Source organism: Anopheles coluzzii, chromosome 2 (assembly GCF_943734685.1).
Source record: "Anopheles coluzzii chromosome 2, AcolN3, whole genome shotgun sequence".
Lineage (NCBI taxonomy): Eukaryota > Metazoa > Arthropoda > Insecta > Diptera > Culicidae > Anopheles > Anopheles coluzzii.
In genome coordinates, this window is record NC_064670.1 from 11,288,083 (window position 1) to 11,315,476 (window position 27,394).

The window sequence follows — 27,394 nt, forward strand, 5'->3', positions numbered from 1 at the left end:
GATGATTCTTCACCAAATCATTCTTTACCAAAACAACAAAGTAATTTATAAATTCGTGCCCATCTTAAACTGATTCACTAGTTTTTATTTCCAATTGATTGGCTACACTTCGTACAGTAGTCAGCTTATGGAACTTACTGTACCCTTTCCGATGCAAATATTGTGCACTCTTTGTAAGCAGCTTAGTGATGCTTAAGAATCAAATGCAAATGCACTTCCTACAGACCAGTGCAGTCCCACTTTTTTCATTATCACAGCGACAACAGTTTTGCATAAGCTACGAGCGGAACAGCACACGAACTAATTGATTCCACAAAGTAATTGAAGTTAGAAAACTATCTGCCAGTCGTTACCCATTTTCGATGGCTTCGCATCTCAACGAAACAACAAACTCTGACGAAACAAATGAATTATGGATGGGCATTTAATGTCGACCTTTCGGAGGGCTGCGTTTTCTAACCACAGCACACTGACTACTATCGACCCACGTGGTCCTGTTATTAGACCGCGAAAGGTCGAAAACAAAAGTCATCCCTTACGGGCAAATCAGCTTTCCGGTGTTATCGCATTTCAGACGGGGATAGAACGTCCTTAAATCCTGGCATTGATCCTCGGAAGTGTGGAAGAATGTCCCGTCCGTTGCGTAAACAGTCGAACATCAACAGCCAGCTGTGATTGATGAACGGAAACCACACAAACGGAGCAGAAAATGTTACAGTGTCGTTTCTAATTAGAAATTTCGCGGTATTGTCAAATGCTAAATTGGCTGGATGTGTTGTTGTTAGCGCAAACAGTTCGCTTTTTTGTTGGTTCGAGCAAATGGACAGGAAGACAGACTGGAGGACGGACAAGCTTGATGTAAGCCGGTGGTTACCGCCGTTGGAAAGGAATAAAACTCAAGTAGCATTCTTGAACGTTTTTTTAGAGCAGACCCTCAATCGTTCCTCCTTTTGGTGTGGACCGTAGTGCTTTACTTTGTGGAAGTTTTTGTGTGGTATTATGGTTGTTTGACAGACTTCCTTTTTTTGTACCATCCCTAGGATGCTGCTTTGTTATGCTTCGTCTGTAAACCACTCGAACCGGATTAGAAGCAATTAGGGATATCCTTTTTTCATCGAACAGCGGATGGTTTTCGAACGGTTTTACGCTGTTTTTCTTTAACGCTTTGCGAATCGAGCGAAGAGGATTGCGGTGGTTAGCGATTCTAAAAGAAAAAACTCAATAATCATCTACTAATTTGTGGCTGTTTGAGCTGTGTTTGGGTTGTCCAAAACCTTTGTACTTTTTGGTGGTTTGGAATGTTTTAACTGAGGAAGTCTTCACAGCGCCCACTCGTGGGTGGTTTCTGATAAGCCTGTAAAAAGAGTCTAAGCACCAAAGATGAACTTCATTACTATTTATGTAAAACTGAATCTACACCAACCCTTACAGGAACATAATTTTAGGCAATAACAGATTCAATTTAAAGGATTTGTTTCTCATTCCGGTTTACAACCCTTAATGCTTCGAGCTTGAACGTGCTGAAATGTCCTAATCCCATCACATTCTTTGCAAATAATTGCAAACAATCTAATTCGCTGAAATGTGCGGTAGCATCGGAGCAAATGTTAAAGTACAGCTTACAAACATTAGACACAAAAAAGTAAGTCCACATGCACGCAGTCACGCAATTACATGGAACTCAACCGCAACATCGTTAATTACTTTCAACCGCCCGGTACAAACGTGGTCAAATCACAAGGCTAATCACATCACTCGACGTGAGTGTCTATCTGAAATGGCGGAAAATTAATTACGCCAAATTTCCCGCGGCAACATATTTGCGTGAGTCTTTGTGTGTGTGTGTGTGTGTGTGTGTGTGTGTGTGTGTGTGTGTGTGTGTGTGTGTGTGTGTGTGTGTTTTGGGACGAGTAGGGCGAGTACGAAATAGAAGAAGAAGTGAAAATGTATGTAGCCTCCAGTGCCTGGAAGCAGTCGTGTGGTCGGTTGTTGCGGACTCGTCACTAAATTGCCACAGTGAACGAGAAGCGAACGAGCGCGCAATGCCGATGGAAGTAACCCGCAAATGATGTCACAAATGATTTGTTTGCATGCACCTGTGCACTTTTACAACCCCTCTTTGATGGAAACTAACGAACGGGGTTTATCATCGGTCCCATCAGCTGCCGTGCCGTCCTTTAATGGTAGTGCCCTGCTGCGGTCGAACAGATCGTTAGGCAAGCCGTGAATTGGCGTTAGCATCGTTACATACGGCCACAAACACGACGCTCCAGACACGATAATCGCCCTACACCCTACACCTCAGCCTGTGCTTGCAAGCCAATCTACGATGCTTCGATCAAAAAGTTAGACCGCTTGACAAATTTGCCAATAATACTTAGCTAACAAAGCGGAACGGCGTTTATTACCGCACGCAGGAAATGACTCCGGAAATGTTTCCTTTCTCCTAATAATATTGGTTAGTTTTCTTTTTTTTTCATTCCACTCTGGATATTCTTGTCCCTATAACGATAAAGATAAAGCGAAAGCGGTACGTGCTAACTCACGCTTCAAGCTTCAAGTTCTACAAGTCGTTCGCGGTCCCTGTTGGTCGTGTGTTTGCTACCCGCCGAAGGTGAAAGTCGCTTTGATTTACCCTTCTTTTTATTGCATTCTTATCAGCGATCTTTGCTTTAAGGATTTCGCCGCTTGCTTTGTGTCTGTGTCTGATGGAGGGGGAAGAGAAGTTTTATTTACTCAAAAACTCGAAACAAACCGAAAACTCTTTTGGGCCATCTGTAAACTTGCAAGTGGTCAGGAAAGTTTGCCAATCGTTCTAGAGTTTCGGTAATTTTTCTTCTTTTTTTTTGGTTTTTTGTTCTTTGTTATGTTTTTTTTTTTCGATTTCTCGCTCACATACACACACACCTTTTATTGGTATTTGAAAAAAATAAAATGAAATTACCAACTGGGAAAGATTTGTTGTTTGGTGGCCTTAAGACGATCAATTTTGCTGTAGGTTTAAACTGATTGTTCAGGGACACAGAACGCGAAACACTCCATCGAATAAACAGTATGTGTTTTATTTCATAAGACGTGAGTGGCGCCATAAGGAATTCCCATAAACAAGATATATGGAGAAGTGTAAAGGTTTAATTGGATACGATTTAACCAAATGATTATGTGTCAACACAGCTAAGATGAAAGTGAGTGTAGATAAAATCGAATATGCTCAAGGTGCGCTTTCCTTCCGTCAAACGATTGTCAAAACAATTCAAAGCATGGAGGCTTCCGTTCGGCTTGTGTACCTTTAGCTTGTTACACTCCTGCTCGAAGAACGACTATCATCTAGACCAAGAGTGCCAAAGAGTAAATAAAAAAAATAAAGAAAACGAATGCCGTCAGCATAAAATACAGCCACTATTTATAGATAAATCATTCTTCCGAATATAATGTCGCGTCAAGTGGTTGAGAACGTGAACAACCTGGCGTCTCCATTGGTATGGGTGCGAAACTTATCAAAGCATTTCGGTGGGGTTTGGTTTTATTTTGAGCGTGGCAATCAAAATACTTAAATGGTAGTTATTTGGTGTTTGGTTTTTGCTTTCTATGAAATTTATGATTCTTTTGTGGTACTTCAATACTTGTTTTTAGAGGTGTATGCCTTAGGTGTAATGGTATATCGTGTCGTTCAGTTCAAGTTCATTTTATGCGTGTGTTTGCTATATGGAATGGACAAGACAATTGTTTCAATCCAGGTGTTACCTTAATGAGAAATTGAGCTTAATTTGTATAGATATGTTGTACCATACAAACTTTAAAATACAAATGATGGCATCTTTGAGAACAAGGGTCTGGCGAATTTTAAGACAGCCAAGTGTAGAACCCTGTTTGAGAGAGGTTGCTTTTTAACATTTGTTTTTTTAAATTCAGCCAATATTTATTCAACCTTACAAAAAAGAAGAAATATCAACAAAAAAAGACAAAAAACACACACTATCTACGGTTACCATCGCGGGCGCTATCTAAAGGTCGCTTTCTGCCTTGCTACATTATCTTAATGGCATTGCAATTCACCCTATGCAGAAGCCTTCTTTTTACCCTAATTAACGGCAGCCTGCGAAGGGAAAAGATGTTGCCGAGCAGGGTTCAAAAATGTGTGTGAAATGTTTGTTGCAGCAACCAAAACAAGCACCAAAAATTTCATAAAACCGTTTCGCTCAAAAACCAACCCTTCCGGGCAGAAATGCGAGAAGCGATAACCGAAACGCAGTGTGAGATAATCATTTCTTTCATTTGTAAGTCGCACCCAGATTTTTAACCCCGTTTGTGTTTTCTCTCCGTTTTGCAGTTAATGGATGGACTGTGTGAAGATGAAGCCAGCTGCGGCACTCCGGGCAATTCCGCTCAGGTAAGTGGAGATGTTATCCATCCTCTGTTGCTGATGTTTAACCTTTGCCTAATTATGATATTTTTTGTTCTTGTTTGAAATCAACTCGTAATAACTTACCTGTTCGTTGCCGTCGTTTCGGTTCGGGTGGTTTGTATTTTCATTTCTTTAGAGCTGATTGGGCGCTTGTTGGGGAGGTGGCGATCCAAGCTGCTTCCAAAATGATGAAAAGCACGGCAAGTTAGCAAGAAGACACTTTTGCCTGCTTCACGCGTAACGCATTTTTCGGTTTTTTTATCGCTCTTCCGCTTCTACTATACAGGCAGACACTCTAACAAACACACTTTGCTCAATGGGCTTAAATTTATGATTATTATCACTCGTTTTTATTAAGTACGCGCACAGAACACAGATTCAATTTTTTGCAGCAGTGCTCCCCCTCTAGCTGGCAAATCACTTGTTACATCGTGGCTGATTTATGGTTGATTAGTAATTCAGGGCAGGCATTTGCTGCGGACATTTTGACACAAACACACACACACGCGCACACACAGTGTCAAAACCGTGGTACACAACGGAAGCCAAAACAACTGCTAGACTGGAAAGACGTAAGAGAAAGATGAAATAGAACGGAGTGGCGTGTGAATTTGACGAAGTGTTTCCTTTTACAGCAAACTGAAATAAAACGGGCTCATAACCAGTGCTGTCCCATTCAATCGTTCCATTCGTTCCATTCGATCGTTTGTACACATTGCGTTTGTAAATCTTTAATTGACGCGGCACATCATTAGCTACCAACAAGGACAGTGTATCGGGCAAATGGCAACACTTTTACGAGCCTTTCGAGCAGCTGGTGCCAGCCAAGCATGTTTCGATGCTGCGGTTTCGCTTTCGCATTTCGAGCCACGGCCACGAACTGCCGCGGCCTGTGGCCTAACGAGCAAAAGTTAGCTCATTGAACAGTATCGCACACTAGCCGGCGCTGCCTGATGGGAGAAATTCGAACCATTCGAACGCACTCACGAACACGACTATGCCAATACTGCGTCTTCCTTCATCCTGCTCTTCCCATCGGCAAACGACCGACACTTCCGGGAGATGGGAGCTATTTCACTGCACCAGCACACTGGAGGACACTACTTTTTTAATTAAAACTACACCACAAACAGCAATCATCGGCCTCGGGCCCGATCATCGTCTCCGGCTCGCAACTTCACGACACACCATCGGACGGGGTTCTTCAATGCCGCCCCGTAGCAAAGATATTGCGATCGTGGATTGGATTTGCAACCTAAACTAACTCGCTGGTGTCGGGTTGTAAATAGTTAGGGCTTGCACGGCCAAACTGAAAGTAGTAGGATTTAATCATAAGCTCTTTTTTCCACCGCATTAAACCCACTTCGTGAATCTATCCCTTTACTACCGGATCCCATTCCTTTTCGTGTTCATTCCCTTAAGCCGAGAAAGGGATATCCATTCCGGCCGATTAGCTAGCGGCCAATTGCGTCCCCTCGATACTTTCTGAATGAAACAATAACACTCGATACACACGGGGGTGCCGTTGGTGAGAGGAATCGGTGACAATTAATTCGTCTGTTTTGTTCGTGAGCTTTGCTTTTCTCTGTACGATTATGTGTGCGCCTCCGCTCCACATCAAGGGCAAAACTATAACTCGATGGTTATGGGTTTGTTGATGTTCTGTTGTTACTGACACTTGTATTTATATCCGTTGCTCGTTTGTTGACTGCCATTTCGTTTTTTTTTTTTGTTTGGTTTTGTTCGCTCGTATTTCACGATATGTTTGTGCTGCAGTGGATTTTTATTTTCACCCAAAACCAAACTCATTCTTCATGTTATTTTTTATTTTTACTTTCGTTTTCTCTGCTTCTTTTTTTAACTCTCGGCAATTGTTTACATGTTATTAGCAGATTGTTTCATTGCTTTTTGATGTTTTTTTTTGTGTGAAACCACGCGAGATATTTTGAGCTTTTCATCTTTTAAACACATCACTCAAATCGTTTCCCGCTTGTTATTGGCCATGAATATCGTTTGGATTGAGGAGCATCGTTTCACACCGCAAATCACTGTGTTTTTTCTGCATTTCTGCTCGCCCCACCCCCCAAAAGATCACACCAAAGATAACGTATTCATCGCAAGGACAAATGCAAACCATCCAAGTATCGGGGAGCGCTCACCGTTTGCTAATTATTTTTATTCATCATCCACATCGTACCAGATAGCAAGAGCAAGAGCAACAGCATTTGCCATCGGTTGGCGAGTAGCAGCGTGCGACACTTTTGAAGGAAATTAAACAAAACGAAGAAAAATAAAACACGCACACACACGCAAATTAAAAATCGAAACGAAAAGGAAAGGTTAAGGATCAGCAAGAGCGGCAGCAAAAGGGGCACAAAAATAGAGACTAATATTGAAGGAACGAAAAAAAAACACACACACACACACACACACACACACAGAACGTTTGTATAAATGCAAACACACCAATATATTACTACACAGTGTTACAATTCGCGGCGCTTTGACACGCCCAGCTAAAAATAGTTGATTTTTTCACATCGCGCCTCATATTTACACAGCAAAGGAGGATCCCTTTTGGGATGATTTAAAATTACGCGAAAATAATAAAAAAGAACACCCCCAAGAGCACCAGCACTGTGCAGATCAAAAGGAAGTTGATTTCGAATTCCACCGATGGTAGAGTAACTGGCAATCAAACTAATCACTCGTTTGCATACTTCACTGGGCAATGAATCAATAAAAGTGTTGATTATGTTTCGCTCTTTCTCTCTCTGCTCTCGCTCTGGTATCCCGCTTTTTAAACATACGTTCGATAACGAACGGAGTAAAAGCTAAACCATGTGACGGGCGGATTAGTTGGGAAATTTCTAAAAACACACATTCCGCCCGACGGACACTGACCGAACGACGGACACTCGGATGACATTTCCCGGGAGGGGGAGCGGAAGGAGGCGGCGGACGTTGATCGAAAGCGTTCTAGGGCAAGGAGCAGTAAATCACACAATGTTATGTCACCGTCACTGCTTCGATCGAACGTATCAACCGCGGTACGCGGGCAATCATGACGATGATCACAAGGCGGCAAATTGATCACTTTCTTGTTTCCGGTTCTGCTTTTTTGCTTGTTTCATTTTTTTTTTAAATTTCATTTCACATCCAAATTTGCCACAGCACCAAGCCCATACTTATAAATTTAAATATACACTCAGACGGTATTCTCCGCACGGGACTAGCAAACCTTTCTATCTAACACACACGACGAACAAGCGGGCCACTGTCATGGTCAGGTTTTCTTCGCCTCCGCCAACGGCAACGCCTTTCTTTCACCTCCCTCAACAACTAAGCAATTCTCTGACCCAGTCGGTACGTCAGCAGCTGGCAAGTGATCGTGTCCGTAGCCGCCAGTATGTTTGTCGTTATTTATTTTTTTCTTCCTAATTTGTGACACGCACCACCACCGAACGGGGCAGCACACGGTAATATCCGATCCGTCCGCACCGTAGCGCGTTGGTAAGAAAACTGGGGCGCTCACGGTGCTAGAGTGCGGTTTGAAATTCAAAAAGGGCACTCACCGGGCGCCGCCACTTGGTGAACGCGGTCCGCGCTGAGTGCCCACTTCGGATGAGTGGGAGAGCGAGTGTTCGGGTTTAATTTTACCAACCAGCTGATGAACCAGCGCGCGTTTCGTTGCTTTTTTATCATGCACAAAACGATCACTGTTTTGGGTGGGGGGGGGGGGGGGGGTGATTCGAAATGGGCTGCTGCCGGTTCGTCTAGTTTGTTTGCTACGAGGCCGCAAGCGAAAGCGTCGTGATCAATGCGACGTGATAGCGGAATGGATAGGGCAGCATTTGAAAACGTGAAACATAAAAACAAATTCGTTACTACACACAGAAACCGGCAGCGCAACCCAGCGATGATGTGGGGCACGTGGCTGTTTATTTTTCTGTTGATCAGCTACGATCGGTTCGCCTTTGCGGAACGATTAATTTGAGGTTTTTTTTTTCGTCGTCTCATTGTGTGGTGGGAGGCTGTGGTTTGGAGAGTCTGTTTTCGTTCGACATCGTTTATCGACTAGTAGCGGAAGCTTGCTTATATTGTTGGAAATGGAAAACAAACATATATTCTAGACATTTTACGTCATCCTGCATTAAAATAGATTATTTTTCGATGTGGGTAGATTGAAATGTACTACAAGCGAATAAAAAAAAACTTTTTTTAAGTTACATAAGTTACATAAAACTAAAGACGAACATGTTCTAGTTCTTGTGTTGGCCGCACAGAACAGAATATAATAATTAGACATTCTAGAGATCTGTTTAAAATACGTTGATTAAAAAAGAGCACTGTGTAATTTCAAACCATGTCGCTAACCCTGCAGCAAGCTTTGCTTATTCTGTTCCATCTACGCATCCCCCAACTTGCTGCCCCAGATCAGACACTCACCAGTGTAAACAAACGGCCACTCAAACCGACGACTCCGCGTGAGTGTCGTGTTCATTTTCGTCCGCTTCGTGTTTGCGTGAGTGCACGACAATTTTCGCGCGCATTTTGTTGAAGAAGAACCGCGTGGTGTGCAGCGTTTTGGATTTCGTGTCAACAAGCATCTGAAACATGTATAAAATTAGTAGTTTGTAGTAGTTTTTGCACGTAAATGGATTAATCTGACTGAGATATACTAAATGCATGAGCTTATGGGTTGGGAATAGATTGTTTGACGCGGAACAAGCGGGAGTAATTTTCTAATTAAGCACTCGACATAATTGTTAAGAATGGAACCATAAAAAGTACCCCTTCATAACGAGTCTTTCGTATACCGAGTAAATCTAAATGCTCAGCAAATACCTCTCTTAACCAGTAAAATCTCGAATTACTAATAATATCGTTTGTGTTTCTGATGCAATTTTTGCTTCCGATTTTTCCGAATTTTCATTATTGCTCAGTCAAATGAGTTTCAAAACTAAGAATCATTTAATATAAAACTTTTGCCAGGAGAACAATAGCGTCGCAAATATTAGTATTATGAAGACATTTTTCAGTTTTCCCAATGCATATATGCATTTATACCAACTTATTTTGGGTCCTGGAACCAATTTTTTTTATATTTTGATAAAATATATGAAAAAGCGTCCGTCCCTCGCCTTATGTTTTTTTTTTTTTTGCAAAACGAGTAAGTCAGATTTTATTCCGGATTTAATTCTGGAACGGATTGACGGTCGTTATGCGGGGTTGCACTGTATTAATAAAGCTAACAGCATTCAACGATTATTTACATTTTATTTTAATCAAATTTCTATGAACATATTACATCATTTTGAATTTTACTGATTAGACAAATGACACAAAATTCGAACCGTCACTTCAGCTTTCATCAAAACAAACTAACCGGTACTATCTACAAATTAGTCTAGCTACGATGACCTCTAAACTTTCGCTGTCCGTTATAATCTGACCATATGCCACCCATACTGGACGATAACACTCGATTAGCTGAAGCTGGCAATCGCCATTCAGTTGCTTTTGAGACGTTCTAACGTTCGGTTGTAGGTTAGGCTGTTCTGCCTTGTCTAGAACGATGTGTTGGGCTTTTACCGGGTTTATCCTTACTGTGCTAGCAGCTTCCAAGGTCTTCGTTGAGGCCGAACGTGTTGTGTGCTCCTTCACGAGTGGAGCGGTGTACAGAAGGGGCGAGTATGCGTTCCAAATGACAGACATACCAGTTTCACTGTGTACCCACGTCGTCTACGATCGTTTGGCAATTGATTTGTATTCTAAAGACACTCCGTACTTCACTCTCACCAATCCCGACGCCGATGAGCCGTTCGATGAATTTGAAAAGTTCTCCGCACTAAAGCGAACCAACCCGCAGTTGAAGTTGATCATTTGTCTGCGCAGTATATTTATCGCTCAAGTTGCGTCGGAACCAGACCAAAGAAGAGCTCTTATAGAAAGGCTCGTCCAGTTCATGTCAACGTATAACTTGGATGGTGTTGAACTGTTTTGGGCTGATGAAAGGTTCAAATCTGAGGAATCGCTCTACCTTTTATTAGAGGAGGTTAAGAGTGGCTTCCGGGCAGCCAATTATCCAACGTGGGAGGTGACCATACTCATTGATATCGACCATCGCGGTCTCGATCATGCACGGTTGTGTAGGTGAGTGACATGGTTTTTAATTGAGACAGTGTAAATCTGTGAAAAGTGAAGCTGCTGTCTGACAGTTTGATTGTTTTAGGCATCCTGACTTCGTACACATTGTAGGTGCGGGTGAGCGTAATCCAAAATATCACAACAAAAATACGAAACCGTCCGCCAACGCATTGATCAATATAGATGGCAAGACAAATTTTACTCTGGACGGTGCCCTGCAGCACTGGATCGATAAAGGCTGTCCTGCTCAAAAGATCGTACTTGGGGTGACGTTTATAGCACAAGTCTTCAAATTGGAGAAACCGTTTTTTAGACCTAACTTTTATGTTAAAGACTTAAGAACATTCTGCACCCTAACGGAGGATAGACCGTCTTGCTCTTACATAGAGCTGTGTCCGTCGTTTAATAAAGGCGATTGGACGATGGGCTGGGACGATACGGCAGGACTGGCACCGCACGCGTTCAGTTCCAGTTGGTGGATAGCTTACGAGAATGAGGCTTCAGTTGGCCGAAAGGGTGAGATCGCGCGAGAGAAAGGTTTGGCTGGGGTGTACGCTGTCACACTGGACATGGACGACTATCGGGGCAAGTGCGGGACTGTGTACCCGTTGATGAAATCATTGAGCGGTTCATTTAGGAAGAAGGCAAAGAATTAATTAACACTGTTTGTATTATTGGAAGTGATAGAAATTCATGTTCAACCAACAATACATAAACGGTTGATTAAACGATTCAATAAATGCAAATGCAGCATCAAACTATGATATCAACGCTTTGCTTCTTGCTGTTTATTTAGTACCATAATTAATTTACTAATAATATGGCCTCAACATATAGCTTCAATTTTTACTTTTCAAAGTCCCTTACTGACGGAAAATTTGAATAATTCCTCCTTTTTTTGTACAACAATTTTAAATTGTGCTACAGGATTGGCTCAAATATTATCAAAAGAAAAAATCTAGGTGAGTTCCTAATTGTTACTCATTGCTTTTTTGCTTTAAAATAAAAAGAAAACATAAATCTTCTTTCTTTTATAAAACGTAGAGTACAGGAATATGAAAGAAAAACACGAAACAACACATAATTCGAGTCATGTGAATACACTTGAAATGTCATCAAAACAAACAAACCGGTACTATCTACAAATTAGTCTAGCTACGATGACCTCTAAACTTTCGCCATACTTTATAATCTAAACATTTGCCACCCATCCTGAATGATAACACACGGCACGATTAGGCGATGCTGGCAATTGCCATTCAGTTGCTTTTCAGACGTTCGAAAGTACAGTTGTAACAGGTCCTGGTCAATCTAGAACCATGTGTAAGGTTTTTGCCGGGGTAGTGCTTATTGTACTGGCAGTTTTCAACGTCTTCGTTGAGGCCGAACGTGTTGTGTGCAGTTTCTCAAGATCAGCAGCAGATAGAACGGGCGAATATGCGTTCGAAATTACGGACATACCAATTTCACTCTGCACCCATTTCGTCTACGATAGTCTACAATTGGGAATCGCAGTCCATTCGGACGACACTCCGAACATCCTGCTCGTCAATCGCGACGCGGCGGTTGGTGGTTGGCGAAAGTTCGCCGCACTAAAAAGCATCAAACCAGAGTTGAAACTGTTAATCAGCATTCGCAATCCATCAATTGCTCAAGTCGCTTCGGAATCCCACTTACGTAAAGAACTGATAGAAGTACTGATCGAGTATATGGCAGAGTATAAACTGGATGGTGTTGAACTGTTTTGGGCTGGGTATGGAATACAATCTGAGCATTCACTCTACCTGCTGGTAGAGGAGCTCAAGAGCAGCTTCCAGGCAGCCGGCCATTCGACGTGGGAAGTGACCATACTCGTAGAAATCGATCACGAGGGAATCGATCATGCACGGTTGGGTAGGTGAGTGACATAGTTTTTAGTTGAGATAGCATACGGCTGTGTGTAGTGGAGCGTCTGTCTAGAATTTCCATCTTTTCAGGCTACTTGACTACGTACATATTGCAGGCGCGGGCGAGCGTAAACCAAAGTATGGCAACAATAGCACGATGCCGTCCGCCAACGCGTTGTTCGATGTAGATGACCAGACAAATATGACCTTGAATGATGCGTTGCAATACTGGATCGATAAAGGCTGTCCGGCGGACAAGATTGTGCTTGGTGTGGTCTTCATTGCACAAGTCTTCCAATTGAAAAAACCGAATACCGTTAAAACGCCAATGACATACTGCACTGTTCCGGAAGATGGACCGTTTTGCGCTTACATTGAGATGTGTCAGAAGTTTAATGAAAGCGATTGGACGATGGGCTGGGACGATACGGCAGGTCTGGCACCGCACGCATTTCAGACCGATTATTGGGCAGCTTACGAGAATGAGGCCTCGGTAGGCCGGAAGGGTGAAATCGCGCGAGAGAAAGGTTTGGCCGGGGTGTATGCTGTCGCGCTAGATTTGGACGACTATCGGGGCAAGTGTGGGCCCGCCTACCCGTTGTTGAAATCGTTGTGCGGTTCATACAGACAGAAGGCAAACAATTAATTAAAATGAAATAAAAAGAATGTTCGTGTGCTTGGTAATGGTGCAATGTGGGTACAGATGTCGATACGATTCGTTAAAAGTTTCAGCAAATGCAAAGAAATCATCCTTAATTTAATCAATACTATTAATTCATTCAAAAGAATGCATGAATTCTTCTTTCTTCTTTGGCTCAACAACCGATGTCGGTCAAGGCCTGCCTGTACCCACTTGTGGGCTTGGCTTTCAGGGACTAATTGATTCCCCCCCATAGCAGGATAGTCAGTCCTACGTATGGCGGCGCGGTCTATTTGGGGATTGAACCCATGACGGGCATGTTGTTAAGTCGTACGAGTTGACGACTGTACTACGAGATCGGCCAATGCATGAATACATAACTGCAATTTGCACTCCTCTAATTAGATGCTTGATGGACTCTTTCGTTTGATTTATGTGACGTTCAATAATCAATAATCATTTATACTCAGTCATCGTCGCTTAAAGAGTACTGTTTACAGCAACACCGAAAAAAATCTCCTGCACTGAGCCATGATAAGGATGGCCCACCAACTGGACAAAGAGCAGCATAAGTTTGAACGACAGCAAACAAAAAAAACCGTTTCCCTTCCCAAATGGTGGCAATACTTATCGCAACGAAACACATAAACAAACACTCCTTACCTCGTCCCATTGACTCGTCCCACATTTTCACCCTTGAAAAACATACGCTGATGAATCGTCCGTGACGGCGGAGCGCTGCAAGGACGGGTCCAACTGCCGAAATCGCTACCGTCTTTCTTCACCACTACCAACACCACCACCAGTACGTGCGGATATGAATGAACTAAGACACAAACAATGAATGAGCCCCAGACCATAAGAGGGGAAGGTCGACATGCTGTCGCGAATGTTGAACGGCGCGTTACGCTACGCGCCAAACTTTTTGGCAAATTGCCATAAAGAATGTGCGACTTTGAGCGGGTGCGAGCGGGTTTCGGTTTCGGTGGGGAAGGGTGGGTTGTACACTGCGAGCTACTGCGAGACCATGGATGGGGTCATCGCCATACGAGATTCGCATCTTTCTTGGACGCACGCTGCTGCTGCTGCTTCCACTGATGTTTAGGAAAGATGAGTGAGTTCTCCCTACTGTGCGAGGCCGCTGTTTGGTGTGCTGTTCGCGTTGTGAAGTTTCTGGGTCACAGTATTTGGGACCGGACTCGGTTTTGGGGGTTTGTGTTTGATAAAAAGAAAGTCTTTGAGCTGAGTACGAACGAAGCGTGTGGCGAGAAGCAATGCAAAGGAAGCTTCCGCATCTTGCTGCCGCAGTTCACTTATCGTTCGAATATGGAAAATGTAACTCCATAAATAACAACGGCGGCATACATGCTCGCCTAAATGCAATCGATTCTGCCAGATAACACGACTGACTTACATTCACACACAGACACAAACACACACACACACACAAACAGAAACATACACACACTAAAATTAGAAGCCAAAAGAGCATCTAAGTAGCATCGTTGCTTCAACGCTCGGCGAAGGCGGGAACAAGTTTTGCCTTGCTGCTGACATAGATAAATATATTCATTTGTTAACACACTGTTTAGCATAAGGCAGAGACGCAGCGGACGGTCGAGTCTGGCGACTGTAATGAGGTTCATTTGTGAGTATTTCGTCGTGGTTGTCTATCTTACACTTTTTTTCTCGCTGCCTGATTTTGATGGAATAGAAGCAGCAGTGTGATGATAACCGAGCAGTATGATCCTTGGAGAAACTGCTGATATAATAAGAAAAATTCATCATTTATGTTGCTCTAATTGGAGCAGAGATTTTGGAGGTTGATGATGACAAAAACAAAAAGCTTAAACTGTTTCAAAGGGATTGGCACAATGAGCAGTAGCAGTTTCGTTGAACGGGGCTTCTATGAACGCCTTTTGCATGTTTAGTGCATGCCAAACGGGATGGAACACAAAACTCACTGAAAGGGCAGAGCGTTTCTGGAAATACATAAACCTCTTTGGAGTTGTATTTCTGTCGATGGCGGGTGTGACACCGTGGACAAGAGCCTGCTACACAAACCTCCACCCATAGCGAGATCCATTGGCTTCCGAGAAACCCACAAACAGTGCATTTGTTTGTGCATATCTATATTTGATCAGTTCGCTCGGTGGTGCATCGGGCCGGTGACGCAGAAAGTGCAGTTGTAACATCTTCACGGGACGGTGTGCAAAGTAGGAGGCAACATTCAAATAGAATGCAAACAAGGTAACCGCTTCGCTGCACGGTACATTTTGCTTGGGACAATTTCCCAGCGCTACAAAACACTACCGAACACGAGCGGTTATCAATTTCCTTGCCCGGCTAGAGTGTCACTAGGGATTGGACAAAAGGGAATGCTACGGATAGTGTATGGTAAAACCGATCGCCCACGTACACAGTGTATCTCGATGTTGTTACCATTTTTTTCCTAGCACCAAAGACAATTGTATCATGTGCCATTAATGCTATACCTTAGAGAGGTTCTTTCTTTCTTCTGGATGGAAACTTACTCTGCAGTTATAATATTGAAGAGTTGTTTATTTATTAAGATTTGTGTTACTTCTGAGTTATGACTCCTTCAGAATCGCATATAGAACATGATATCACAAATAGATAGTCAATAAGCTTATACTAGATTTCAATCTAGGTGCAAAACCGGCACATGCTGTCTTCCCATAATGCTGTATATCAGAAAACCGTCTTCAAGATTACCATCATGATGCCGTTTAGAGGCTTTCGATATCCTGTTGTTGCTCCTGTACATCGAAAGGCACAAGCAGGGCAGGATATATGACAAGGGTCATACATACATAGACACACAAAATACATCGCAATCCCACACAATACGGTGTCGGCTTCCAACCGTCCCCAACCATGCCGTTTACGTGCTTCCCTTTGCGAATTTAATGTACCCAAACCCCGCTCACCCAAAACATGCAACTGCAGAGCGAAGGGAAACGACAAAGACGATGACATTGTTTTGCTTCTCACGTATGCCGAACTGTGCGGAATGCAGTGCTTCTAAAATGCATAGAATCCTACCCTCCACCACTAGCGCACCGTCCATCGCAACTAGAACATTGCTTTGCAAACAATCCCACCGAAGCCTCACCGTACTTCTTCTCCCTTAAATCGCTTCGTGTTCGCAATCTTAAGCAGCAACGTCCATATCCTGCTTAGGTCCTTCTTTCCCGCACTAATCCTTCTGTTCTCACTCCACTAACGCTCCACTGCGTGAGTGTGTTGCTCCAATCTGCTCCTACGGCACGTATCATTTCGAACCGCGGGCGCGACTGCACGCTCACGCTATTTTTGCAAACATCCTTGCTCCGGTTCGTTTAAACGTTCTCATCCATTAGTGCACCACGGTCCACGGCCCGGTGGATGCAGGGGTTAAAAAGGAAACAGTCATCTTTAGTGCATCAATTCTCTGCTTCCCTCCCACCCACGCTAATCTACTTGACGATGCCTTTTTCACTTTGCCCACTCACAGCAGGGCGGCTAGATGGCGGCTCATTTTGTCATGCCTAAGCTAGCAACACGCCAACGCGAACGCGTCTTTTTTTTACTTTTTCTTTAGCACGTTACCACCCAATGTGCATCATCCCCAAGTAAGGCACACTGGTGCTGTTCGGTCATGCGGTAGGTTTAAACAACATCCGTCAATGGAAGTGAGCTCCCACACAAGCGCGCGCGACCGCATCGGAATCAAAGCTACGTCATCAAAGTTTTATCCTCTAACTCTCTCTCTCTTTCTCTCTCTCTCTCTCTCTCTCTCTCTCTCTCTCTCAGACACACACACACACTCTCTTTGTGTGTACTTCTAAAAGTGCAAAATGTTTCCGGTTTCTATTAAAACCTTCAACACAAAGAGGCAAGCAAGCAAACAGCTGCAGCTGCAGTATCTTCTTAAGAACTGTCCCCTGCCAGGGATGGTACGCTGGTGGCCGTGGTCACGAGCACATTGATAACTCCATGACAGAGTAATTAAAACTCGACCCCGTCATCGTCAGCCCTCGGCGGCAATGGGGCGGCCACCGCGAAAGGCAGCTGATGTGAAAATTTCTCTTCCCTTTCTTAAACACCAGAACACACGAGGGGCACCACGTGCCACGCGAGAGTGGGTGCAGGAGAATGCCATTATAATGTTTTGATGGAAAAATCACACTGTGAGGTTTTTTTTCGCTCCTTTTTTTTTTTGGTCATGCACACGTTTCCGTGCTGATGCCACACTGAAGGGGTTATAATTAAAAGGCATGTGCTTGCTGTTTGGGTGAAAGCAGGGAGTTACTTACAGCGATCATTGTATATGTGTCGCGTGTGGTTACGGGTGTGTTTGTTACCGCTATGATATTTTTAATGCGGTTTTTTGCTGGTGTGGTGTGGAGCTTGTATTCGCACAGGAAATGGATACTTGTGGTTACTGTACAGGTAATTTGATATAAGCTCTTGTGGCAATTATGCTATCCTACGATTAGCTCAATTAATGCTGCTGACATTGGAGTATGATCAAAGTGTAATGAAACTAAGCGAAGGAATATCTAATTACAAAACCCAGTGCAGCGATACCTGTTGTAGTTTACAATGTTGTGGCACTGCTTAACATAGAGTGGAAATCTCAACTAAACGCTTTTTAAAATTGCATTGATGAGCTTTCGTTTTTATACGTAAAAAGGAAATGAATGGCAAGAATGACATTCTATCCACGTGCGCTTATTGTGCATAATGAACTCATTTTTTGATCTCTCTCTCCCCCGGAGGAATAAATTCTCTTGAGAAATATGGGTAATGTAACGCGACGTTCCACACTCCTTCCCTGTTTGTTCCATTCCCGTTCGCTCGCATCGAAAGCGGGGAGGAAACACGTGCTACACCCGAAATAAAGCCTTTTCCCACACTGTCTCCAATTTACAATCCGTCACCATCGCAGCGTCTTCCGTTGGCGCTTTATCTTTTCCCACGCTCCCCATGCACGATGGCACACACACATACACGCGCTCGGGCATAAGGTTAAGATTAGCTTCCTAATAATGACGCTCATTAGTCACCACTAAGTAGGCTGCCTGGTCGTGCTGCTGGTGGTGCTGGTGAGAAGGAAAGTGTGTAGAAGGAGAGTGGGAAAATAAATCCTTCCCACAGCAACGCCAAGCAACGCCCACTTGTGACGTCACAGAGAGAGAGAGAGAGAGGACGAAAGTACGTGCCGGGAAAGTGTATGGTGGGGGGGTGGGGGGGAAAGGCAGTGGTGTTTGTGACCTTACTTGCCGTGACGTCCGCTGTCATCAAGGTCGCGAGAGACCGGGAAACATGAAAATCAACAATGTGAAAAGCATATTGCGTGAAGGAAATCTTTAAAAAGCATTATTTTTCGCCCTGCCTTGTTTATGTTTTCACTTTTGCTTCACTTCCCGGTTTCTGGTGTTTTATTTTTGTTGTTGACATCTTTCATGGAAGATTGTCATGAGTAGTTAATTCAATATTTGTCTGCCAACATAGTGAAGTAAGAAAAAAAGACGGAACGATGCGCTCGGAATTGAACCATTCCTGCGTCCTGTTGGGCAAGCTGATAAATGTATTCCAGACGTGTCCTAGCAGGCGTACACTAAAGCGCCATTCCATTGCCACCCAGGACGCCGGTGGCAACGTACCCACTCTTCACCTTCGTTTGTTTGCGGAGCTATTTTCCTGTCCATTCTTGAACAAGCGGCCAAAGCTTTCGGCCCGTCAACTCCGTCAAGGACGTGGTTGGGAGCGTCGTTCAGCCTCCATCGAGCTCAGCCGGCCAATCCAGCTTTCGGAAAGCAATTTCGAAGCTTTATTTTTTGTGCTCCCAACGTTTGGAGTGCATCGGGCTCGGGAAAGGCGGCCTGAAGCTTGTCTAACTTTTGACAAGTGTTCGGACAGATACGCACGGCGGATGGAAAGTTGATTGAGGTTAGGTGTAATATGATTTTGTCATGTCGCTTCTTTTTTTTTTTTTGGTGTGTGCTCAAGTGTAGTGGTAGTAGGCGGCAAACGGCTACAGGATGATGACGAGGGACCAAAAGCAGATGTGTTTGTTTATTTCTTTGTCGAGGTTTTTTGGTATGTTTTTTTTCCAGTACCTCGTCTTCACCTTTTCAATGTCAATGTCAATTTTTACATTGCATTCGCTACAGTTTGCTAAATTTAGAAAAGTTCACTATGGTATGTAATGTCTTTTGAACGCTTGTTATATTGCTCTTCTACTGAATTGTAGTGATCATTCTCAGTCATGTTTAAATTATATGTTAAATTATTGTTTTGTTTTATTATAATTAATTATAATGTTGTAGTTTTCAAATATTTTCTTTATTTTCAACCCATGCAAAACCTCTTTCTTTTCACCTGCCTTAGATTCAACTTCGTATTTATGTGACATTATAACTTTGTTCTGTTTTACACATGGAAACATGTAACAAGATAGGCAACAGACAATGCACAACGTTAAAAAATGAACGATTGATGGTTTCATAAATAATAAAACCAAACCCGTCAGTGACGTACATGATGATTCCGGAGCTTCCCCAAAAATAAAAGATAGCGTATTGAGTGCCTCGCAGCCCAGCAATGCTGTGCTTCATCTTTGCTTTTCGCGCATTGGATAATTTTTCAAACTTCCCCACAGCGAACAAAGAAGGATTGACACACCACTTAGTACCGACACATCCGTGTGAAAGGTTATCAACTTTCTCCCAACGGCCAGCTTATCCCCTTCCCCCATCGTAGCTACTCATGCGAACGATAATCTCCGAACGGCGCAGAACCGACGGTCCGATTTTTGCGTCACCCAAAAGACGGGGGTGAAGAACGCGATAAAAGTGAAAGTGATATCAATTCCTATATTTCTAGACTGCTTCCCTTTTTTTTCATTTTCCGGGAAAACGGAGACGTTACGATTACGATCCCAGCGCCCGGAAGCTAACGGCAAGAGAGCTGAGCAAAAGTTACAAGCTTTAGTTCGGGAGTGTGGGAAGAGGCAAAACATTGTCCTTCACTTCAGTACCCCGTGCAATGAATCATGGAAAAAGTTCTAGTTAGCCACTCCGTTGTCCCACGCAGACACCACCACTCACACACGCTTTCACACTTCCTGGCGTGAAAAATGAGATATTCCGGTAGCGCAGGAAGCAGCGGCGGCGGCGGGAAGTAGCACAGGGTCTGTGCACAGTCCAGCAGCGAGGCAAGGAATGCCGAGCGAAGCATTAAGCTTTGCCACAATTTATGACCATATTTCACGAATCCTTTCCCTTTTTCTTACGCGCTCTCTCCCACTCTGGGAGAGGGATGGGTTGTGAATTGTAGTAAAAGTAAAAGTTTCAGTATCGCACGTAAGCAATTTGACGGCGACAACAACGTGCGCACCAAAGATGGGGTGACGGTGGTCCGCGTGTGCGCGCCAAGCATATAAATCAATTCCGGCCGATCGAGCGCACCGGAAGCGAGATTCCGTTTCCTACTGCGTCGTCAACGTCGTCGTCGTGGATGCGCCACGGGGGGAGGCTGAAATATGGCTGCATCATCGGCTTTGATGGGGTCAGCTGAACGGCAAAATTGGGACAGATTTGTCGGTCATCATTGCTTCGGGCGATCGATTTCCAATCGACTCGGACCCGGCACTGAACGCATCGAATCGGCCTGGCCTCAGAACAGGTTCTAACCGGTTGATTAAAGTTTTCGGCCGGCGTTATTGAAAGCGTGACCCGAAAAAATGAGCTTTCCGGGAGGCACGTGCGTCGGGCGGTATAATGTAAGCCGCCCAAGACAGGTTTGCTGGCATTCCAACGTGGCCCGCCACCGTGGCCCACTTTAAGCGCCGGAATGAGCAGCGCAGCTGGCTAGAGCGTCGCCTAACTCGCTGAAGGGGGTTTTGTTGTAAGGCGTTGTGTCTTAATATGTCTATTAAAAGAAAAGAAAGAAAAAAAGAGGTTCCACCCTAACTGCCGTTCCATCTTAATGGGCATTTAAACGTCCGCGTTGAACACCCCGAACACCAACTCCATTAGCTGCAGCGAATGGAAAACCAAAACGCTGGCTCAACACATAACTGCCCCGCTGCTCGTGCAGGGTTTGACGGCAGCACTTTATGTTTTATCCCCAGATGATGTGTTTATTGTAAAGTGGGGTGTTTGAAGTTGCATTCAAACTGGAAAGGTACATCCGAAAAGTTTGCACAATGCCAAGTGTGCGAGAGAAGGGTCCAAATGAAGTGAGAATGACCTCTCGGAAGAGTTCATCAGTGCGAAGAGAATCGTAGCAAAGGCATCAAAAAGATATTAAAACACGCTCAAACTGCAATAAAACAAACACACGAGGGTGCAGCGCCGTGGGTACGTTCAACTTTCCCTGAAACATTGAACTTTCCAGTGTAAGTGTTTCCTTCAATTGCGCTCTACCGTGGCGCTTGCTCCATCATTGTTGAGTAAAACTATTCAGTAAACTTAACTTACCATTTGTGTTCTAAATTCTTCTTGACTGATCTTGATGCCGCTCGCTTTAAACTACTGCCATTTATAAGGGAGACGGAATTTTATTACCTAGAAAAACAAGCGCCAAAAAAACGGAAACAGATATCGTCCGCTAGAACGAAGGGAAACGTAATTTTCACGACCTGCTTTGCTCCCAGCCCAGCTCTACACTCAAATGACTTCCCATCAATCGTCCTACTGCTGCCGTCGGGGAGTGGGACGAGCGTGGCAAGGTTTATGATGGAAGTGTTACCGGGCGAAAGTTGAACTTTTCACTCCATAAAGCTTTCCTTCGTGGGTGAGTCAGTTAGGCCACGCCAGTCAGGGTTTGAGTTATGGACTTCTTTTCCTGCTGAGCGTAGCCGTATCCTTTGAAGTTTGACCGGAAGCAAAAGAAGTCTTTCCCAAGCAGGAGATAATGCATACACACATACAAAGCCATATACGCCAGGGTAAACAAACTAGGTCAGCCGGATGGTTTGTTATCAATCATATGTTACGCCTTCGCCACCAAAGTTTGTAGGAGTACGGGAAGGTACAAAGACAACGGACACGATCGAGAGACAGGTTTCAGACGTTTTGGGCAGGCTGTCCGTCAACCGGCCCACGCATTTGGTATACACAAACAAACATACACATACGATAAACTCAGTAAGCCTCAAAGTTGAACCGGTCAGCGTACGGCTGGATGCTTAGCGCCCACAGCCCAATGGTGTCCAAACAGATCCATATCAACCAACGGTGGTAACACCTTACCATGCCGGGGCAATGGCAGAAGAGATATCACCGTCGTCAACACCGACACGTGCCTCGGGAATGGTTTCGTGCGCTTGATTGATTCTTTTTCGCTCGAAAATCTAACCGGGCAATGGCATTGGGGGAGTCGTAGGTAAATGATTTAACCAACCCACAACCTATCACAACGTCCATAAAAAGCTCTTACACGATGCTTTGGAGCTGATATTTTGGAACTTGGCACTGTGTCTACACAGTGATTACAGTGATTTCGCTTGCTGGAAGAAGCCTTGCCTGTTGATGGTGATGTAAATCCAAGCAAACAACAGGTGCGCATTACACGCCCCAAATGCGAGAAGTCTTTAGCCGTACACTGGAAAAGCGTTTGTGGTCAGTGAGCGGGTTGATTGATTTGTGGCGCGATCTGGCCTCTCTCCAGCTTGTCTGTGTAGATTTAAATGTGGCTATGATGTAATGGTAAAATCTTACGCACTCGGCATTTGGGATTGATTTGGAAGAACCTTTACAATAACTCCGTACATGAGAAGATCCGAACAACGAATGGGTTGGGTGGGAGGAAAACCGCAAATAACACGGCCGGCCGACCCGTACATAGATACAGCTTCACCCTCGAAGCAAAGCGTTGACATTTCGTTTGAAGTTGCGTGCGTAGATTACGGGGCTGTGGGTGCAGATGCTGCGGTCTCAAAAAGTCGATGAAGCGATTTATTTTCGTCTTACCTCTCTCGGTTTTCTACCCCGTACAGCCGGAGTACGAGGAGCCGTGTAAGGTAAACTCCATCTGTGTGCCCTTTTGCCGTTTGCGTGCCGAGGTTGTAGATTGATGAGGGTTCATTTATCATGGAGCGAGAAGCCGTGACGATGACGGTGTTGTTGTCGTAAGATTTCCTTCAATGAGAGGCTACCGTTTCGACTTCTCGATTGGGAAGATAATTTCGATTTTCAACACGAAACCCGGGGCTTTGCGGGGTTTTCCCGGAGAATTTCAGAGCATGGCTTAACGGTTTGCTAAACGATGCCGAAATCATGCTGCGGTCTAATGCCAACACGCCCGCTGTGGAGTGTATTGTAGTCGCTAGTCTTTTGGAGGACTCAAATCTCCCCTTGGCTGCACGGTCGTTTCTGCAGGTTAGCTGGCTTCCAATTAGACCGTACATAAGCGCCACGTGACTTTCGACGAAACCACGTGGTAGCAAACCGCTTGGACCGTGCCGGATCATTCGACCACCTGTTACTAACCGGTGACGGTGAGAATATCAATAAATATGTCTCGCTTTGTATATTCGTGTGAAGCAAGCAGATGGTGTGAACAGGCAGCAGCAGCAACATGCAAATGCTTTTTCCGTCCTATGTTGGCGAGGGGAGCAAGGTTGCCCTTCCTTGAGGTCGCTTGCGTAAAGAACCGCCTGCCCTGGGACCGTAGTGGACATTCATCACACAGTGGCATCGGGAAAGGCAGTCAAAAAGCTGTTGGAGAAATTTATTATACCACAAGGTGCGTGATGGCACGAGAATTGCACCCTCACTACCCGGCCCTAGTTGCTCCAGATGGGTTTAGCTTCCTCGAGTATTATTTATCGAAAGGGCACCGAAACTGGCCCGGGAGTGGGTCGTTTTGATTCGTTATGTAAATGTTTTGAAATGGATATGGGGTAGGTTTTTTATGGCGCTAGTTTCTTTTTTATTGCCTCAACTCAGCTGCAGTACTGATGGGTGCAATACATAAAAAAGGGGGTTTGGACGGGCGTGTTCAAAGGCACGTGAATGGGAGTTATTAATTAAGCCCTTTTAGTGTAAAGAGAGAAAGTAGAACGATTAATTTTAAGTAGGACTTTGCTTGGAGGGCCTAGAGTGGAGCTGATTGAGTGTCTAGTCAGCCATTTGAATCTTTAAAACTTGTCGATAGAAACCTATTTCTTTGGTTAATTAGCTAAATTTCATAAAACTTCAGTTAACAAATATCAAAGTCTAGTCAACTGGATCGAATAAGTTCCATGTAGATGACCCTCGCCAACACCTATGAAGAAACCGGGGAGAAACCAGAAGCCTAAGACAATCATAAATGATTGGACCGAATTCCAAATACGTGTGCCGATCAATTCATCTATTGCTTGGGTGACCTTTCAAGTCGTTGTGCTTGAGAAACTGGTTCGAATATTAATTTCCTTCAGCTCACCATGTCGTCCAGCAGTAAGGGACGTAAAGGGAGCAGGGAACTTCACCAAACTTATCTCCGATGTCTCCAAGCGCTTGATAAACTATCTGTCCGTCAAAGCTGCACGTGGTGGAACCATTTGGTCCTCCGCAGTCGGGTAACGAGATTGTGGTTTAGGCTGTGAGACTGTGGGCATTTGGGGTGCTTTCCAAAGGCACACGATCGTACACGATCGGGCGGAGCAGGCTTACGCTTTTCTCCTGCTTTGCAGATAACTTTGCACCACTCAACACGCTGCCGCCTTTTGTGCCACTGGGCTGACGGTTCGCCGACCGGCCGCAACTAACGACAAAAGCCACAAATTAATTTTACAAATCCAAACACACCCCAGCAGCAGATCCTGCTGCTGCTGCTACGTTGCTCTGTGGTTTAAAGCATCCCAAACTCCATCGATGGTGTTTCTCACAATCCGAGAGATCCACTTTTCAGCACTGTTCTAATGAGAACCGGAAAAGCCGCTTCACACACACACTCTGCCGAGCTGCACATGCTTCATTTCACAGCATTCAAGCGCGCTGTCGGAAACGCGCTTAAAAGCTAGCTTCCTGCGTATTCTGGTTAGCTCGCGGCTCGCGGTAGAAAGGAGAGATCCCACAGCAGACGGCACGGTGCGCCATGGTATGGCGTGCTATCGCGATGGTGATGGTGAAGATGATGAATCTCCTTCCATTTCCGACACTTCCGCACCAGAGCATGAGGTTTTGCGCCGAAAGTGGAATTATTTTAAGGACGCGAGAAGTTCTCCATTTAAACAACTGGGAACAAAATTGCGAGCAAAACGCTCCCAACCGAGTTTCCTTGCATGTCATAACCATCCTCCAAGACAGTGTCAGTGTGTGAAGTTTAGCTTGTGGTACAAGTGGATTAAGATGATGAAGAATTCATAATGCATGCATTTTCAACACACTAGCTGGTTCAATTGAATGCATGAGTCTGGTGTGTCGACACTACAGGTATGTATGTCGGTGCATGTACTGAGTACCATGTACAATACAACCACGACTTCCCTCTTAGTCATGTGGGCAAACGATGTGGGCTTTCACTGAATAAGCGATGCGCTTGGGTGACAAAGCAGCCAGAACAAAAGCATTGGTTGTGTGCTTTACCAATAAAGAAAACAGACACTAACAAATTGCCTTTGAAAGGAAATTTCCAGGACACATTTGACGTCTGTGTTTATATAGATGAGCATAACATACCGTACTGCATCTGTTGCTGGAAATTCTAAAAATAAAATACCAAAAAAAAAACACACTGTACAATCAAAATAAATAGGATCCTGTCCATCAGTGGTTTCTTTGGTATCTATGAATACGAAATAAGTCACGGGATGGTGCATCGCGATGGAAAAGGCGAACAAAACTCTCACACTCACAAAACGACATACTGCTCAACTGCCACTGCTCAAAAGATGATACAAGCATAGGATTTTCAGAAATATAGCTTCTTGTGATACTTTTTGTAAGTTTTTTTTTTTGTCTTTTTGTCGCTCCATGGCTCGTACTTCTCTGTCTCAGAACGGCAAGGCAATGGAAGCATTCACATGAAACGTCTGCTTCCTGGAAGCACATTGAGTTTAGGACCTTCTGCCACTTCAGAACTTGTTGACCGTGCGGTTCCTTTGCAAAAGGAACAAAAAGCTCACACATACACAGAGAGAGAGAGAGAAAGAGAGAGAGAGAGAAAGCGTGAAGACAAACAGCGCAGCGTAGACGAAGGACTAACTTTCTTGGTCACGAATTTTCTCCTAATCCTTGGCGATGCCAAATTTTCATTCGATTGCATTCGATTCTCTGTGTCTGACGCTGGCGGCTTGCATGAAAGCCACTTTGCTCAGCAAACACTACGGTGCTTTATATCCACAGAAATGGGGATGATCTTTGATAGTTTGAATTATGAAGTTTGTGGTTTTGATTTGTCCCAATGTTCTGTGCCCACTAACTAATGACGAATGGTCTCGCAAGCGAATGTCTTTAGTAGGTTTGAGAGCTTTATCCGGTGGTTAAACATTATCGGAAAAGCTTTCGATTGCATGCGACACACACACACAAACACAGAGAAAACTTATTTTTTTGTATAAAAATCTACAGCTATCGAAAAACGAAGGAGCACGGCAAAGGCGTACCAATATCTCTATTCTTATCTCAAGGGTTCCCATAATCCCACCAACAGTTCCACTTTTCGTTAAATTGTCAATCCGACAATATCGGCAAGGGATTTACTGTTTAAATTGCATTGTTCCGGTTTTACGTTGCAATAGCAATAGCAATGGCGTTGTCAGTGTCATGCTTGAATGCAGCTAGAAAAAAAACTAAGAGAGGAAAAAATCAAAACCACAATGCACCCGGAAACTACATCCTTCGACCTCGAAGCGAACTAACGAAGGAAGAGAGAGAGAGAGAGAGTGTGTGTGTGTGTGGGTGTAAATTGGTAAAAAGTGGTTCCATCGGGTTTGAGCATTCAAGGGCTGCCAAGAATTGGTAGGAAATTACAAAACGAATGTGAGTGAAAATGTAGAAAAATAATGTACAGAAACAACGTATCTGTTCAGTTTTTTTTCGCCATAAATGCAACGTGTAACTAAACAGAAAGATTCATCTTAGCTGAATGATTATGTTTTTATTTTCTTTCGTTCGGTGGAAGTTTCAAGCTTTCCAGTTATCTGGCCATTTGGACTATTTTACTACTGAAAACAATCAGTTTTCCTATTTATTTATTATTTGTTGTTAAGTATAATAAGTTTAAAGATTATTCATACTACGAAGGCTTTTCCTTTATCACTTCACAAACAATAGTGTTGGATTTTGGGTGTATATAGTAAATATTTTGAAT

General features: G+C 44.0%; 3 protein-coding genes across 6 annotated transcripts in view; 1 reads left to right on the forward strand and 2 right to left on the reverse strand.

Annotated features, from left to right (window-relative positions):
* The window catches only part of LOC120950864 (FMRFamide receptor-like), a 65,788-nt gene extending 57,859 nt beyond the window's left edge, over positions 1–7,929 (reverse strand). For 2 of the 4 annotated variants that reach the window (XM_040369234.2, XM_049605910.1), the window contains exons 1-2: positions 7,647–7,922; positions 4,490–4,967 (exon numbers count right to left, since the gene is read on the reverse strand). The gene's annotated coding sequence lies outside the window, so the exon portion shown is untranslated. Of the gene's footprint in view, positions 1–4,489; positions 4,968–7,646 lie in introns of all 4 variants that reach the window. The other 2 variants (XM_049605911.1, XM_049605912.1) reach the window with 2 other exon arrangements.
* LOC120948316 (dendritic arbor reduction protein 1) overlaps positions 1–21,133 on the reverse strand; it is a 321,415-nt gene extending 300,282 nt beyond the window's left edge. The window contains exon 1 of the mRNA XM_049605909.1: positions 21,116–21,133. Within this exon, the coding sequence (XP_049461866.1) occupies positions 21,116–21,126 (11 nt within the window). The 5' untranslated portion in view covers positions 21,127–21,133. The remainder of the gene's footprint in view (positions 1–21,115) is intronic.
* Positions 11,798–14,332, forward strand: LOC120949615 (endochitinase-like). Its single transcript, XM_040367020.2, has 2 exons — positions 11,798–12,452; positions 12,532–14,332. The coding sequence occupies exons 1-2, from the start codon at positions 11,875–11,877 to the stop codon at positions 13,085–13,087; spliced, it is 1,134 nt and encodes a 377-aa protein (XP_040222954.2). The 5' UTR covers positions 11,798–11,874; the 3' UTR covers positions 13,088–14,332.
* Positions 21,134–27,394: the final 6,261 nt, after the last annotated feature.

Excerpts from the sequence above, each read along its gene's own strand:
- LOC120949615 (XM_040367020.2), top strand. The coding sequence starts at position 11,875 with ATGTGTAAGGTTTTTGCCGGGGTAGTGCTTATTGTACTGGCAGTTTTC. Across the intron at positions 12,453-12,531 it reads GATCATGCACGGTTGGGTAG|GCTACTTGACTACGTACATA; the intron begins GTGAGTGACATA and ends CCATCTTTTCAG.